At 36.4% G+C, this 15,053-nt stretch overlaps 1 protein-coding gene across 1 annotated transcript in view; it reads right to left on the bottom strand.

Annotated features, from left to right (window-relative positions):
* Nucleotides 1-347: 347 nt before the first annotated feature.
* The window catches only part of GPR155 (G protein-coupled receptor 155), a 22,619-nt gene continuing 7,913 nt past the window's right edge, over nucleotides 348-15,053 (bottom strand). The window contains exons 4-15 of the mRNA XM_009696285.1: nucleotides 14,561-14,716; nucleotides 13,416-13,499; nucleotides 11,977-12,097; nucleotides 10,585-10,669; nucleotides 10,413-10,503; nucleotides 9,090-9,315; nucleotides 8,329-8,430; nucleotides 6,440-6,573; nucleotides 4,801-4,896; nucleotides 3,814-3,878; nucleotides 2,969-3,106; nucleotides 348-786 (exon numbers count right to left, since the gene is read on the bottom strand). Of these exons, the coding sequence (XP_009694587.1) occupies nucleotides 564-786; nucleotides 2,969-3,106; nucleotides 3,814-3,878; nucleotides 4,801-4,896; nucleotides 6,440-6,573; nucleotides 8,329-8,430; nucleotides 9,090-9,315; nucleotides 10,413-10,503; nucleotides 10,585-10,669; nucleotides 11,977-12,097; nucleotides 13,416-13,499; nucleotides 14,561-14,716 (1,521 nt within the window). The 3' untranslated portion in view covers nucleotides 348-563. The remainder of the gene's footprint in view (nucleotides 787-2,968; nucleotides 3,107-3,813; nucleotides 3,879-4,800; nucleotides 4,897-6,439; nucleotides 6,574-8,328; nucleotides 8,431-9,089; nucleotides 9,316-10,412; nucleotides 10,504-10,584; nucleotides 10,670-11,976; nucleotides 12,098-13,415; nucleotides 13,500-14,560; nucleotides 14,717-15,053) is intronic.

Genomic DNA, 15,053 nt, shown 5'->3' with positions numbered 1-15,053 from the left:
AGGAGAAACAAACCACCTGATCTGAAGTGTAAACAGCTAGATAAAGTCTCTGGTGTTAGACAAGAGTAAAGTAGTAAAAACTGGGGTATGAAAGAAGAAATCCTACTTCTATGAAGTCAGGGGCAAGCTTGACCGTAAACAGGAATCAATATTTCATCACACTAAAATATGGAAAACACACAGCAACATGAAAAACACCTCTCATTTATGATTTTTTTTTTCATTGTGGCACCAGTCACTAAAGCTGCTGTCATTATGCCTCTAATACAACAGTGACATGTATCATTTCGCTATTTGTTTTGCTCAAAATGGAAAAAATGCTCTAAATCCAGAGCATCTTGCTTTATTCTAGTTGCATTCTGGTTGGAACGCTCACTAAATATCACTTGCTACCATTTCCTTCAGAATAGACACAAGTAGAACCACATCTCTTAACTTTACAAGACAGAATAACATAATTCCCTGAGAGCCCTGAGAAAGAAATACTTCCAATATCAGTGGTGAAGGCAGAGGAGGTGGTGACACTCACCCCTACCTGTCTGTCCCTTGCCTACATGCTCAGGTCAATGGCTCTCAACTGCAACTGATCTCTTAGGAATAAAACGGTAATACAAATATTCATCCCGAAATTCAAATTCATTCGTAATATGCTGGACGACACCTCCTTTCATCAGTCTGTCTCCATACATCACAGCTTCACCACGGTCAGAGGCAAGGCCAACTTGCATGAGCCAGCTCACCAGGTCGCAGCCAAAGAAGATGCCAGTGGAGATCTTTGCACCACACCTGTATGTCAAAGGAATGATTCACCCACATGTTCTGTAAATCTGGTATCAGCACTGCACGATGGGGAAAGGCAAGGAAAAATAGCAGGAAACAAGGAAAGACATCATGATAGTTAAGAGCATGTAGAAGAGAATTTGCAAGTTTTGTATATTAGGGACATGCCAAAGTTCACTACCGTTTCCTACAGAGGCTTCCATGAGAAGCAAAAATGTACCTACAAGGTTATTTTAGACTTGTGCAAATAAACTTCAGTGAATGTAAGTAGCAATTTTCCTAAAAACACACACAAAGTAATTCTATTTCTTGGATACTAACTTCCCAAGTACTCATTTCTGCAACTAAATATCTGGTTTGAGTGCAGCACGCCTGCAGCAACAGGGACTCAATCTGCACTTTAATTCCATTTTCTCTCTCTACAGCTTTAAACAGACACTAACTGCTTACATATGTTGTAAACAAAAAACATTTAACTTGCATCTCCAGTTAAATATTTACCACACAGGCAGTACTAACAATAAGCAACAAAACCTTTACAACAAGACTAAACTAATTCACTTTTACATATTTTTGAAGCAATGCCACTAACATCTACCTAGTTGTAGTAAAAGTACCATTCAGAAATTTACCTGCAGCAACAAATGTTTCTGGTTATCTAAAATCTGCTCTATGGAACCCAAGCCCAGGGTTTCTGAAGATGATTAACAGCTACACAAGACAGCAAAATTCAAACTTCTTTCTCTGTTTTTTTTTTTTCTTTTAAGTTAAAAGCAGCAGTAACACAGAGCAAGTGTTAACATCTATTAGCAGAGAAGCAAAAATTAAAATAAATAAAAATCCATGATGACAAGGTCTCAGTTACAGTATGTTTAAATCAAAGAGGATAGGATCAAGTTAGATGAATATTTAAAATTAGAAGATAAATGCTTTCTTTTAACTCACAAAGAGAAATAAGACATGAAACTAGTTCTACACAAACATAGTATTAAAACAATGAAGCAACAAATGTCAGATTTTGATGTATTCTCAGGTGGATATATGATTAATAAAAACCACAAAACCCAACCAAATGAACAGCCCAAAGCCCAAGAAACTACAATAGCAGCAGAGGCACAGGAAACACAACTGTAAAACCTGTCCTATTTCAAACCAAACATTTTCTGATACATCTTTTCTGTCTGGCATGAAAGAAGCAAGTCCTTGAACTGCCACAGTACATTTTTCCTAAATGGATAACTTTATTACTTTATTTCTTACGGAACATTACTGACTTCTGAGGAGACTGAATGAAATCATGATGTTGTCAAAAACAGTTCTGGAAGGTGGTTTTGGACTATCTGACCGTTAAAAGACCACTCCATCCACCAAACTAGTCCTACTTAAAAGCTCACATGACAAGGAAAGAAGTGTGCTGTTAGAAGCATTCTTCATGTCTCCATTTCATACAGTAAATATTTAAATAAAGGCAGAATCTTTTTCTTGTTCCTGCTGCTTCTGTCTGCATTTCTCTTCTCATCCATCTACACACACCTGAATAGGTAATCCTTGATTTGAGTATTGTAATTTGCCTCTGAAAGTTTTGCTGATCTCATAAATTGAAGTTTAGGCCTCATGAGAGCAATGAGCAAAAGAAATTGTATGAATTTAAAAGGTGTAAAGGTCCTAAAAATACTATAATCTCACGTATTAAGTAGCCTCTGAGTACACACTGACATCAGTTGCAACAGTTTCACCCCCAGTAAAAGCTATTTATTAGTACACATTCAGTCACATATATACTGACACCTTCTTAATCTCAAAACAAAACAAATGAATGGTCTCAAGTTTGACAAAACTCAGACACATGCACTCGATTACAGGCATTATCATATACTTTTTTTCAGAAAGATTCTCTCTCCTGAACTCCAGCTAAATGCAAAAATCGGGGCAAAGCCTTAATGATATAAAACTTTTTATAACTTATATAAAACCTAGATGGGATAATGCAATAACTTGCATCTCAGTGTTTCAGTGTGAGACTAGAAACATTTCTCTGTTACTGCTAAATTCTTAATCATCACCTTGAGGTTTGAATAAATACGCCACAACAGGAATCGCCCACAGACAGATTAAGTTGCATTTCATTATTTCCAAAAGGTGAGCTACAACCTTTGTAACAGATTATATGTGCAGGGAGGAACCTTACCTTCTGCCTCTGACAATACTTTTGACACAGTGATCTCTATGATAACGAACAAACTGTTGACAGGTCATCCTGATTTCCTCAGGTACAGAGGAATCTGTATGCCCTGCTGCTTCTCTTCCTCCCCAGAAAAATTCAAGTCTTTAAAAAAAAGAAAAACAGCAGATCAACCAGAGGCATTTTTAAGGAAAATGCAAATAATAGAATGGAACTCATAGGAAGCTTATCAGAACTGTTTTACTGCTTTTGTGGCCAATACTTTATATACAATCTTCCTAATATACTTGTATGGCCTTTGAACAGTGAGAGGTTTTATTCTAAGCTCAGGCAGAAGGAAAGACAGAGTAGTTGGGAGCCACCTTTAGCTGCTGGATTCACACTGCAACCAGCTAGCTCTAAGTTAAGGATGGCTTTTTACAACTTACGGTTCCACAGTGAAAGTGTCTATACACCCAAAGCACTTGCATGAGGTTATGAATACAGGACATTAAACCAGCGATGATAGAATCTGGTTCAGCATTCACATCTAAGTTTTAATTTATCAGCTGAAATTATTTCTGAAGATCTATTATCTCACTGATCGAATCACATACTTCACCATCACTTGCCAAAGATTTTGTCTCTAGGGAGCCTGAGCAATTTTTGTCTTTGGGAGTGTCATGAGGACAGCAGTAAAAACCCATGTGCAGTGAATTGCAATTAGCTCTCCACAACTGAGAGAGAAAAGACACTTGGAAGATCAAACAAAGAGGAAACGGAATGCAGTGGCACTGAACACTCAATACCCTTTAAAAATTATCATCGTTAATAATCAAGTTTATAGATGCAAGTGTAAAGATTCTACTTACCTTCGCTTGAATGGTAGAATGATTAAATGCTTATCTAAGCCAAAAATACCAAAGCAAATGAAGCCCTGAAGGAAAAAAAAAAAATAGAGAAAAAGCAATACACATGAAAAGTATCCCTCTTCTCTAGAAATCATCCAAAATGCATTTTGTGTCTGCTTTGATTTTTCATTTGGGCCTTAAAGAGACAGATTAATATATAACAGTGCCTCACAGAAACTCTTCAAGAAGCAGTTCAGTAAACCTAATGCTGTAATGTGTCACCTGACACTTAAGGATAACTGGTTATCCTTACATAGCCAGTTATTTAAATCTGTCTTTGTTAATGTCAAGAAAATAACAACTGACTTACTGTAATTCGAATGCTAGAATGCTCTCCAGTTAAGTTATTTTTCTGTGCTGCTTTTGTATCAAAACTACTATCATTACTTGATACTGCAGTGCATCTTGTAGGCACACCTCTCTATGGATCTGTAAAACATTCTTCTAGTATGTGGATTAACACTGGCTTGCTTTCACCTTCATAGATAACAAAGCCACCTTGTGTCAGTTTGCACCAAAATAGGCTATGTGCAGCTGGAACAATTATACATCTAACTGTCAGCTATTAGTTAACGGTGCTATAACTGAAACTGATGAGATAATAACTTAAAGCTTTATAGCAAAAGGACCCGTGCACCTATTTAGTTATACTGGTGTAACTCCACAGAATCGACACCTGTGAAGCTTTCTGGTACAAATAAAGCTAAAATCCTACTCAATTTCCGTAGCCATTTGGCATTCAGTTGTCATTTGTACTTTGAAAGTGTTCATGCACACAGAAGACATGCATTATGATAAGAAAGCTATTAAAACAAAATAAAAAGCTTGAGAAAAAAAAGGCAAAACAACACAAAGAGCTGCTGACTTCAGCATTGTTTGAGGGCTTCAACTTACAGGGCTTGTAACAGCACTAACTTAGTCATTTTCAGAACAAACATCGATAAGTACCTGACCAAAATTAAACACAGCACAGAAGAACTGCAGTTCCACATATAGCCTTCCAGGCTCTTGGTTGAACAGCCACCACAAACAACTGGAAAGATTCTGTTAAGAAAAAAACAAAACAAAACCCACAAACCTAACCTGACTGTTAAAAATCGAAAGCACTTTCTTACTCTTCACATGCTAATAGATTCTTGCACAATTTTCACTGTCTTTATTTAACAAATGATTCAGATAAAGACAAATAAGAGGGAATAAACCTCGAAATATAATTTTAGTTAGGCTTAATAGCTAGGAGGGGGAAAGAGCTTGTTTGTTTTTAAACTAAATAATGCAAAACACACCACTGTAGAGTTCCTGCCCCTTTACACACTCACATAAGGAACTTGCCTTAGGTTGAATACCAAAGTATGCTTAACACAGACAGTATTAGCCCAGACAGATTTGCAGTATTTGTCTTTAGGCCTGTTTAGCTGAGACCAGTGCTTTTAATGTATTTTCTGCATAGTTAAGATTATGTTAAGCTGAAGCACATACTACTTCAGCTATTTTAGATGCCTGACAGAAGGAAAAAACCTCCAAAGTTAACCCCTTTGGGTGTAAAAGCTAATTCTTTAATGTAACTGGTCTCATTTCACAGTATCTATGTAATCATTCAGATACAACTAAAATAGAGGCTAACATTTGGGACACCTCTTAAACATAGAAGATGTAAAAAAAAATTAAATATATTAGTATGGAATATTTGATACAGGAAATTTGAGATGGAAAACTTCCATTTTGTAATTTAACAAAACCTGAAAGGCAACAGTAGTAGCTATTACACTACACAGTTGTGCCACACTGTCCTGATTTGCAGTATTACATCTTTGTGCCACAGTATTTTCCATTTCAAATAAAAGTACTTCCCCCCTAATTGTCATCCACAAGAAGCTCAACTTTGAGTATTACACTCAAACAGAGAGAGTTGTTTCTCATCTTTGTCACAGTTAAAAATTCAAATGATGCTCCTAACGCATTGCATTCTGGTATTTCACACTTTTACACAGGAGCAGCCTCCTTCACAGCTGGATCTAGTCAGTAATGATACTTGGCAACACCAACTTAGCTACTTGCCTCCAAACCACCACTAAAAGCAACAAAATTGCATTTTCCCATTTCAAATAAAGTCTTACGTTATTCTTCATTAGTAAAACACCTCAGAGAAATACAAGTTCCAAATACAAGCACAATCAGATAGAACAATTTTTGTACAGTCTCCTTCAGAAGTAGGATTCACTTTATATTTTTAATTGATTATTGTCTAGGGAAGAAGACTAGCTCTTGAGAAAAATGCGAAGAGGGGCAGTAGTGATGAATTAATTACCAAATTATATAGTTCCATTTTTTTTTCCCTTCAGGGTTCTCCAGTGTGGCTTGCTCGCTAAAATCATCAGTCTTAACTTGCCTTTGATTTATGATGTGGCACAGAAAAATTAATTTTATGATATCCCTCTTCCAGTGAGGGATCAAAATAAAGCCTCTAATTTATTTAATGAATTGTTATATGAGTAATTGGAAGATTTTTATTGGACTGTCTACATAGCTTTCCTAAAAATCATTCCACCTCAATGAGTTAAACAACATGGGGAGAAAAAATATTTACAGCAAACAGGCCAACAATTAGAAGTAAGCACAGCAGCACGTGTCTGGCCAGCTGTTTGTCTCTGGTCTGTAGAAGCTGTTCTTCCTGAGCCAATACGCAGGTCTGAGCACTGCAATGACTCACACACTGATCAGCTGAAAAACAAACCAGAATTTTTCATTAGGCTTATAACTTAGGAACTCCATGAGCAAACTTAATATAACTTGCCGAGTTAAATTACCTCGTAAGCATCTGTGCTGAAGTCACACACAAAATTTAATACTAGCTTTGACAATAACCTGTTTAGACATCTGCTCTCAAATGAAACAGTAGTTTACGTGTGCTCCTAAAATGAAGCAACTTTTGGCAACTTGAACTCCTCTTTCAAAGGTTTATTGCAAACTTAAGTTGTGGTTAACATTTAGAAAACACTACTAGAAATAATGAAAAAATAGCCATTTCTCAGACAGTTTTTAAACTTAGAATTAATTTCTGGAATAAATATTTTAAAGTATACTATCAGCTCTAATGTTTTTACTCTGTATCTCAGCGTTGTCAAGCTCTAGATCAGACAATCAACCATATTTATTTCAGTTCTGTGACTGTATTTTTAACATGGTATATCAGAACACTGTCACAATTCTATCAATCAAGAGAGCCAAACACAAAGAACAGATGCTTGTCTTCCAGCTAGAGTTGTAAGGAATTCTGAGTATCTTCCTCTAGACGGCAGTGAAGAACTTCCTCGCAAGGACCTACCGAAGAATTTGCACGAGATACTTTTCATAGCAGTTCACTGGGATAGTAGAAGGATCAGTAATTATTGCAGCCAAAGTTGCACAAGTGTCTCCATTACAATTTGCTTTTACTGATTTATAGTTTCGAAGTATTTGCTCAGTAGGTCGAAAAAATTTCCACTCAATCAGAAGATATTTTCTACCTTACCTTTTAGGACAAGAAAATTAAACTGGCCTTCCTCTATCATTGGAAGGCATTCTTATGATGCTTGTCTGAATTACTTAATAGATAAAATAGTTGGCAATAGGTGGAAAGACAGCATTTTGTGAGAGGAGACATAACTAAGTATGTTTCAGTGTGAAATATTTAGATTGGTTGAAAGTTATATTGCATCCAAACCAAGCATAAGGATATGAACTTCCTTGTTAAGGATGCCAAAAAAACCAAAACAAACAAACAAAAACAGGAAAAAGAAAATAGGAAAAAGAGAAAGGTTGCACTGCAGTTAGCTTTGATTACTGAAAGCAATGAGAATGGGATGAGCATGTGGTTTTCCATCACGTGTTGAACAGTCACTTTGATCCATTTTTTCTACTTCAGTGACCCCTAAGGCCCCCTTAACAATTTTCTCCATCTCTCTCCCCTAGATGTGAATAGTACAGCAGCATGGACGTCTAATCTAATCTGCAGTAAGTGCTTGCTCCTCTAGATCTCATTCAGGTTTCTCATTCAAACCTGTGCATTACTTTAATTAGGCTTCAAAGGCCTTTTTAAAGGCACAAGACGTGAATATGAGAATGTAAAAAAGTGTGTTTAAGTTGAAAACTTGAAGCAAAGTAGGGTTATGCATTCAATTTCCCAGTATCCAAACAAGGCAATGACGGAGAGGTAAAGTCTGAATGCTCAGAAGGATTTGTTAAAGTAGCTTAGTGGTAAAAAAAAACAACTCAAAACAACTGTTCATCTTGAGCACTGAAAGATTACAAATAACTATAATGCAGAAGAGAACAAACACCTAACATATTGCCTAATACTTGAACTTAATATGAAATATAATTTATCTAGGTAGAGTTGAAAGAACAACAGCCCAAACAGTTTCTTTGCAAGAACACCACACATAAATGTTGTGGAAGAGTTTGTAGCATTAAAACAAGGAGACACTACTGTTTTACCTGTCTCAATGGGAGGAATCTTGCTTTCAACAACATTTGACACTGCTTTCGCCTCTCTAGCACAGGATAATTCACCATTTGTTGTTTGACAAGAACAGCAACCTATTCAGCATATACAAGAACAGGATAGTTAGCTTCCTTCACTACCATAACTTATTTTCCAAGTGTATCAATACATTCTACACAGCTTTAACTATTATGCTCAAAAATAACCCAAAAGGAGAAAGTAGACTTAATTTTTCCGATTTGCTGAGAGGGTAAATGGGTTACATTATTAATATACAGAAATATTTAACACAGCACTACCACCATGGAAGCAACACAAGTACTTTTAGCTAGAGGGAAAACATATGGGAAATTATCAAAAAGGCTACCCACAAACAAGGAAGATCGGAAATACATTGATTAGCCATGCTGCTGGCATACAATTCATTCTCAGAGAGATGGTTTCATGCGTAAACAATCTAAGATGCTTAGTGGACTGTATTTATCACATCCTTATCAAGATACCACTACTTACACAAAAACTATACACATGCTTTTTTTCCCTGTCCGCTTCCCCCACCCTTACAGTGATAACCACCAAACTTTCCTTAGAAACATAAACCTAAAACCTTGGGCAGTTATATCTAGATTTTCTTCTGTCCTAGTATAACACTTAAAGGTATAAACAACTGTCCTTCCCAGGCCAGATTTAAATTTGGAACATTATTTTATTGTATCCCCAGCCATTTATTCTTTTACAAATCTACTTTCTCTACCTCCTTCCGCAGAAGGCTGTGCAGAAGATCCTCCAGAAGGCTGAGGCACAGTGGCTGAAACTTGATTCCCCTCACTCCCTTCCGCTTCAACCTCCTCCACTTGGCTACGTGGTGAATATGGGTTCAGTATCTCATAGCTTGACTCTTGCCTATTTCTGTTCATGCACATAAGTGAGATACCTGACATCAATATACTGATGAACAGGATCACTGCTGTGGTAATTATCTGTTAAGAGATCAAAGAAAATACACTTAAATACAAAATAAAGGAAAATAGTTGCATATATCTATCTTTCTAACTTCTGTGCTTTCCTAAATATATTAACAAATGCATCTGAATAAGAGAGTTTTCTATATTTACTGCTTTTGCATCTTGCACTGAAAGAGCAATCAGTACATGAAACTAACTGATTTTCCTTGCCTGAGTAACTCCGCTTTTTTCTTTAAGTGGGGATGCCTATTTCTCATGCGATCAAAAAACATCCTCTCACCATCATCACCACCTTTCCCGTCAGGATCATTAGTGCTCCAGTTTAAGTTCTGTTCAGGTACCTTTTAATTCCAAAGAAGAATGTGCTCGTCACCTTCTGGCACAGCTTTAATTTCCATGTTTTTGCCAATGTGGAGCATCCTATTAATTAACCTTTCTTTCTAATCATCTGCCACTGATACAGAGAGTCCACTCTGAGGCTATTTAATACTTGTGAAAGCACCACATGAAAAATCCCAAGAGACTCATAGCCTCTTTATCCATAAGAAAGATAGAGGGAAAACATGACAAATATCTATGCTAGTGCACTTTACATCGTCTGATAAGAGGAACTATTTATCAGTAAAAACGGTAGTTCAGGCTCAGGGACTGTCAACCCATGATTGTCCAGAAAAGTCTCCCACAGTGCAAGTAGTTACTGCTACACTAGTAACGTAGATCCTATCTATTACAGATGAAAATTCATTAATTAGCTATTGGATAATAACAATTTTAGATAATTATCAAGCAAGACTACAAATTAGTCACCAGGAAAAGGGCTCTGCAATTCATTACCACTCCTAAGCCTTTTCTTTGGGAAGCCTACTCCCTCCTTTCTTAGTCATAGTTGCCTAAACATAAAGGTCCTTGTTCAAACAAGTTTTCCTGATGGTTCATTACAGAAATACATTTTTGTATCAATCTATAAGCATTCTATAATGATACTGTTATTATAGTAGCCCATACTTCGACTGAAAGCTACTTGCATAAGAAGCAAACAGAGAACACAATTTCTCAATAATGTATTGGACGTGGCAGAAGTCTGAAGTTATGAGGACAGAACATGTTCATACCTGATATTTTCCATAGAAAAAGGCAGAGTCAATACTACTGTTGTTACGTTCACCAATAATTAGTAAGATTCCCACCAGAAGTGTTGGGACTCTGAAAGAGTAAAATAGGAATAAAGTAACATATTTAGCATGCTCCCACCAATTCAACAGAGAAACATCTGAATTAACTTACCCCCATCCAGCTATGATAATAAATCCAGTGGGAATCTTTACTGTTTCTCTTTTTCTCAACAGAAACAAAGAGAAAGATAGAAAACCTACCAAAAAAAAGAGCCTTGTTTATTATTAAAAAGGGAATTCATAAATACAGTCTAGAAATTCTATGATGTGACCTGCTCAATAACTAAGCTATTCTTCTCAGACCTTCAAACAGTCCAAAATTTTTTTTTCTAGTAGTATTCTGAAAAAGTAAAATAGAAACACTTTTTATCTTAAAAAATTATATTAATAACAAAACATTGAAGAAAATCCGGGACATTTTATATTAAACATCCACTTCTAAATACTTAGAAAGGTTCACAAATGTGTAAAAGATGTCGTAAAAACATTTAAGACACAAATAACTAATTTCTTAAGGTATCAACAGCAGATGTTCTAGACTGACACTCTTAAGTAACCAACAACTAACGTTGTGTTTTGTTATAACATTTCTTTAAAAACTGACTAGTCCTTTATAAAGTCAATGACAAATTTAACAAAAAAGTTGTATCTATTTTTACATATATACCTATATTTGGGAATATCTTCTGGAACTGCCTATTCTATTCACAACTCAGAAGCTCTGCAGCATTCCCCATGCTGAAGCAAAGCTAGTATTTATGTTAGGCTATATTAATCATGAGCTACCTATTTCAGCTAAACACAAATACAACTTACTCCACAAAAACAACACAGGAATTAGACTTCTGGACTCAAGAACAGTATAAAAGGTCTCCTGAATGCCCAAAGTCTCTTTTTTAATAATACATGTAAGGTTCTCCAGGCTTCCTGATGAATCTTTCAATTCTGCCTATTTCAAGTAATCCCTTCATTAATCATCTATACCTGCAGAACACACACATTGTTTTTAGAAATTACAATTGCCAGGGGAAAGAAGTGTTAAAGTTATTTTGGCATTTGCCTTCATTCTGTATTTCCTACTTTCCTGAGGCACAAAGTTTTAAAATCTACTTAACACTGAATAATAAAAATCTTAAACTCTGCATAAATTAAAAATCGCCAATGAGATTTTGACTAGCTGAAGGGCAAGTCACCATGTTGCCTCTATGTGTGATTGCTTCTGCCTCGAGAGCAGGTTCTTGTCTTTTGTTACAACCCAGCAAGGCTGCTGTGTCTAGCAAAGACAAACAAGACCTGCCCTAGGTATAAGCTTCCAACAGCAGAAGCAATGCCTGACACCGAGCCCTGTGTTGCTAGCGCTGCAGCTCGGCACAGCTCACAAGTATGCATATTTGTAGAACTACAGATAAGTGAAAGGAACAATTACTCTGAAGAATACAATAAAATTATTTCAGTAGATTGATATTCCATTGCAGTACCTCGATTCTGCCTAGAAAAATCATACCTGTCCACAGGTAGGTGCTATAAAGTGAGCTGTAGAGGAATATAAAGACTAGGATCTGCATGGTGATGTCTTTTTCTTTAACAACGAAATTCCATACCACCATTCCAATGCAAGCAATAAACTGGAAAGAAAGGCAAGATGCCATCATTTAAAGTGGGAAAGCAGGACAACAAGAAAAACTTAACACAGTGTAATACAGCTACAATAAGCTTCGAAACTCCACCCTCAGATTCACTGGAGTGTGATTTTATGAATTGGATAGTTCTTGTAGCAGTAAAGCAGTGCAGCAATAAATCCAGTATTGTAGTTATGTCACTGACTACGGTACTCTGTTTTCAGGAGGCTTTTTTTTGACAGCAATTATATAGCTCAGATAAACTAGGAGTAAGGCAAGTCAGAAAAAAATACATAACCTTTATATACTTTATAATAAGTAAAATGTAAAGCTTTTGTTAGGTACAAACCATTTATCTGAAATGATTTGGACATGAAGTAAGGTCAACAGATGTTTGTTCAGCCAAGAACTATACAAGTATTCACTCAGTGATACTGCACATATGACAGTTTTAGTACTGAAAGAATCTGAAAAGATAGGCTGAAATATTACAGAAACAGTAATGCAATAGTTCAAAAATTTTTAAAGATGAAAGCTAACTTTGCTGTTACAGAGAAGAAGAACCTGCAACTCTCATATGCAATTTTTTTCAAATGTGACTCCATGATCAGACCTCAGAGAGTTTACTATATACATACTTTTTTTTTTTAAGCTACAGAACATTTCAGAAAGCACTACCACACAGATATATTACAAGCACAGGCTGCTTTCACTGAATTTAACAGCAGTTGTACAGTTGACTTCAAGGGAAGAAGGAACACTACTCTGTAGTTTTCTCTCAGTTTAAATAACAACTAAAATTAATCCAGAGCTATTTGGCTTTGCCCTTCCCTAGCCACCAGCCATGTATTCCCACACCTCTTACTTGCATCAGCACCAGCACCTGTCTGATCACTCAGCAAGCCACTTCAGGGAGCTAAACCAGCATCGGGATTAGTTTTCTAATTAGCTCCTTGAATCAGGTCACCATAGAGTCAAACACACACTGCTGCTGATCCTGGCATTGCTGACTTCAGATTGGCATAAATTGAGACAGAAGTGCACTCAACAGTATTAGACAGTAACTAAAAATGTATTTCAGAAGCCACTCTCCATTCTGACTGCTTATAGTTCTGTTTGAGAACCATATTACCAGCATCAACTATCATTTTCTTCAAGGGTGTATGTTAAGGAACAGAAATTGTTTAGACAAGTTGCACATTAGATTCCCCTGCCTTCCGTAGATGGCGACAAAGATATCACTGTACAAACCAAACTTGGAAAAATGTTAAAAATAAGACTCTAAAAAAACCAAAACTCACACAACAGCATTCTCACTACTGACCTGAGCCACAAGTAGATTTGTTGTAATCATATGAGGAAGCTGTTTGTATTTCTTACTCAGAAGAACAACAGTAAGAGACCAGGTCTGTAACATACAAGAAAAAATTGATTTTAAGAACAAAACAAAACCCAAAAGAACAAGATGAGTATTCTGGCAGGCTATGGTGAAATTAAATATACAACAAATCTTGAAAAGTTTCTTAACAACATGACTACTGTAGTCAGCTCCACACCACATGTTGCCAGTCCCTATGCCTCGGCAACTATGGCCAGAAAAAGCAATGCATCTTTGTGTTCTCATGATGGTGAAGTACTTCCAGGAAGCACCAAGAATTTGCCTCTAGGACACAGAAGTCTGGCTGTTCCTCAGGACATAAATGAACACAGAGTAGCCTGACAATTCAGAATTTAAAATTCCACCCCCTCCCCTGAATCTCCCAAAATGATCTGTCACAGCAAGAGGCAGCATTCACTTGTGGCTTCCTTTGAGGCACAGTTTCAAGACAAGAGGACTTCAGTGAGACAACTTAAGAAAATTCTAACTCCTGCCAACATGGCTATTTTTATTTTTAAAAAGCAAACAAAAGAAACACACTATCTGTAGTGCCTATAAACCCAAAACACAATTCACATTGGACTTCTGGATTATCAAGAAAAGAATTTATCGGAAAGGAATTTCATGAAGCTAAATTAAAGCTTCCAAGTTAAACATTTTCATTAATACTCATTAATACTCAATTAAATAAATATTCACTGATGTTTCTGGAGCTGAAGTTTGTACATGGCCTTCATTATTGTGATATCCAAGCAACTCACATGGCTTGATGTGATTATTCCCTGTGTTGTAAGCTAGTACTGTTATTCCCCTATACCCTGTTATTTAAGAAAAACAAAAACAAACAACGACAAAGACAAACTCTTAAGCCCTGCACTAGTGCTCTAATTCACTTATCCATCTTTCTCTACAGTGCAGCTTTGCAGCTGACCCACTGCCAAATGAAGAATATTTTTAACTCCTTCCTCATCCCTCTGCAACAGGATATAACGAGGAAATGTGAGTCTCATCATGACTCGATTTGGTGCTTATGTACTAACGCTACCCTGACATGACAGAGTGCTTTTGTATTTCATTTCATCAACACTTACCAGAGAAATGAGGCTGACAATGCTTATGTCAAAGCTAACATTTTGGAGTGCAGATGCCAGTGGGTTGGGGTCCATAGATGGAATGGTCAACAGCCATGCAGAAACATACATAATAGGTGCAGACACAAAAGTGCTTATCACCATGCCTGAGGTAATCTGCAAAAGGGTCAAACAGAAACAAGAACAGATTTCATCAGATCTCAAGCTATATAATCTACTTTCAGAAATACAACCACTGGCAAAATTGTACCTTTGAATTAAACATACATAGACCTTTAACAAATCACTGAGTTGTCTCTATAACAAACGATCTAGAATTTGAGCCAGAAAGTATCCATTCTATACATACAGTTAAATGGAAAATTTTAACAAGCTTCTGAAATAGTAGGAATAGAGAGGTCCCTACTGCAAATTCTTACAGAGCTTTTTCATGGGTGTCAAATATACTAATGACTACCGTAAGAGGGGAAAAAAAAAAAAAAAAAAAAAAAAA

Source organism: Cariama cristata, unplaced genomic scaffold (genome assembly GCF_000690535.1).
Source record: "Cariama cristata isolate BGI_N322 unplaced genomic scaffold, ASM69053v1 scaffold36532, whole genome shotgun sequence".
Lineage (NCBI taxonomy): Eukaryota > Metazoa > Chordata > Aves > Cariamiformes > Cariamidae > Cariama > Cariama cristata.
The sequence above is the reverse complement of the archived record's forward strand: the minus strand, read 5'-3'. Positions and strand labels throughout refer to the sequence as shown.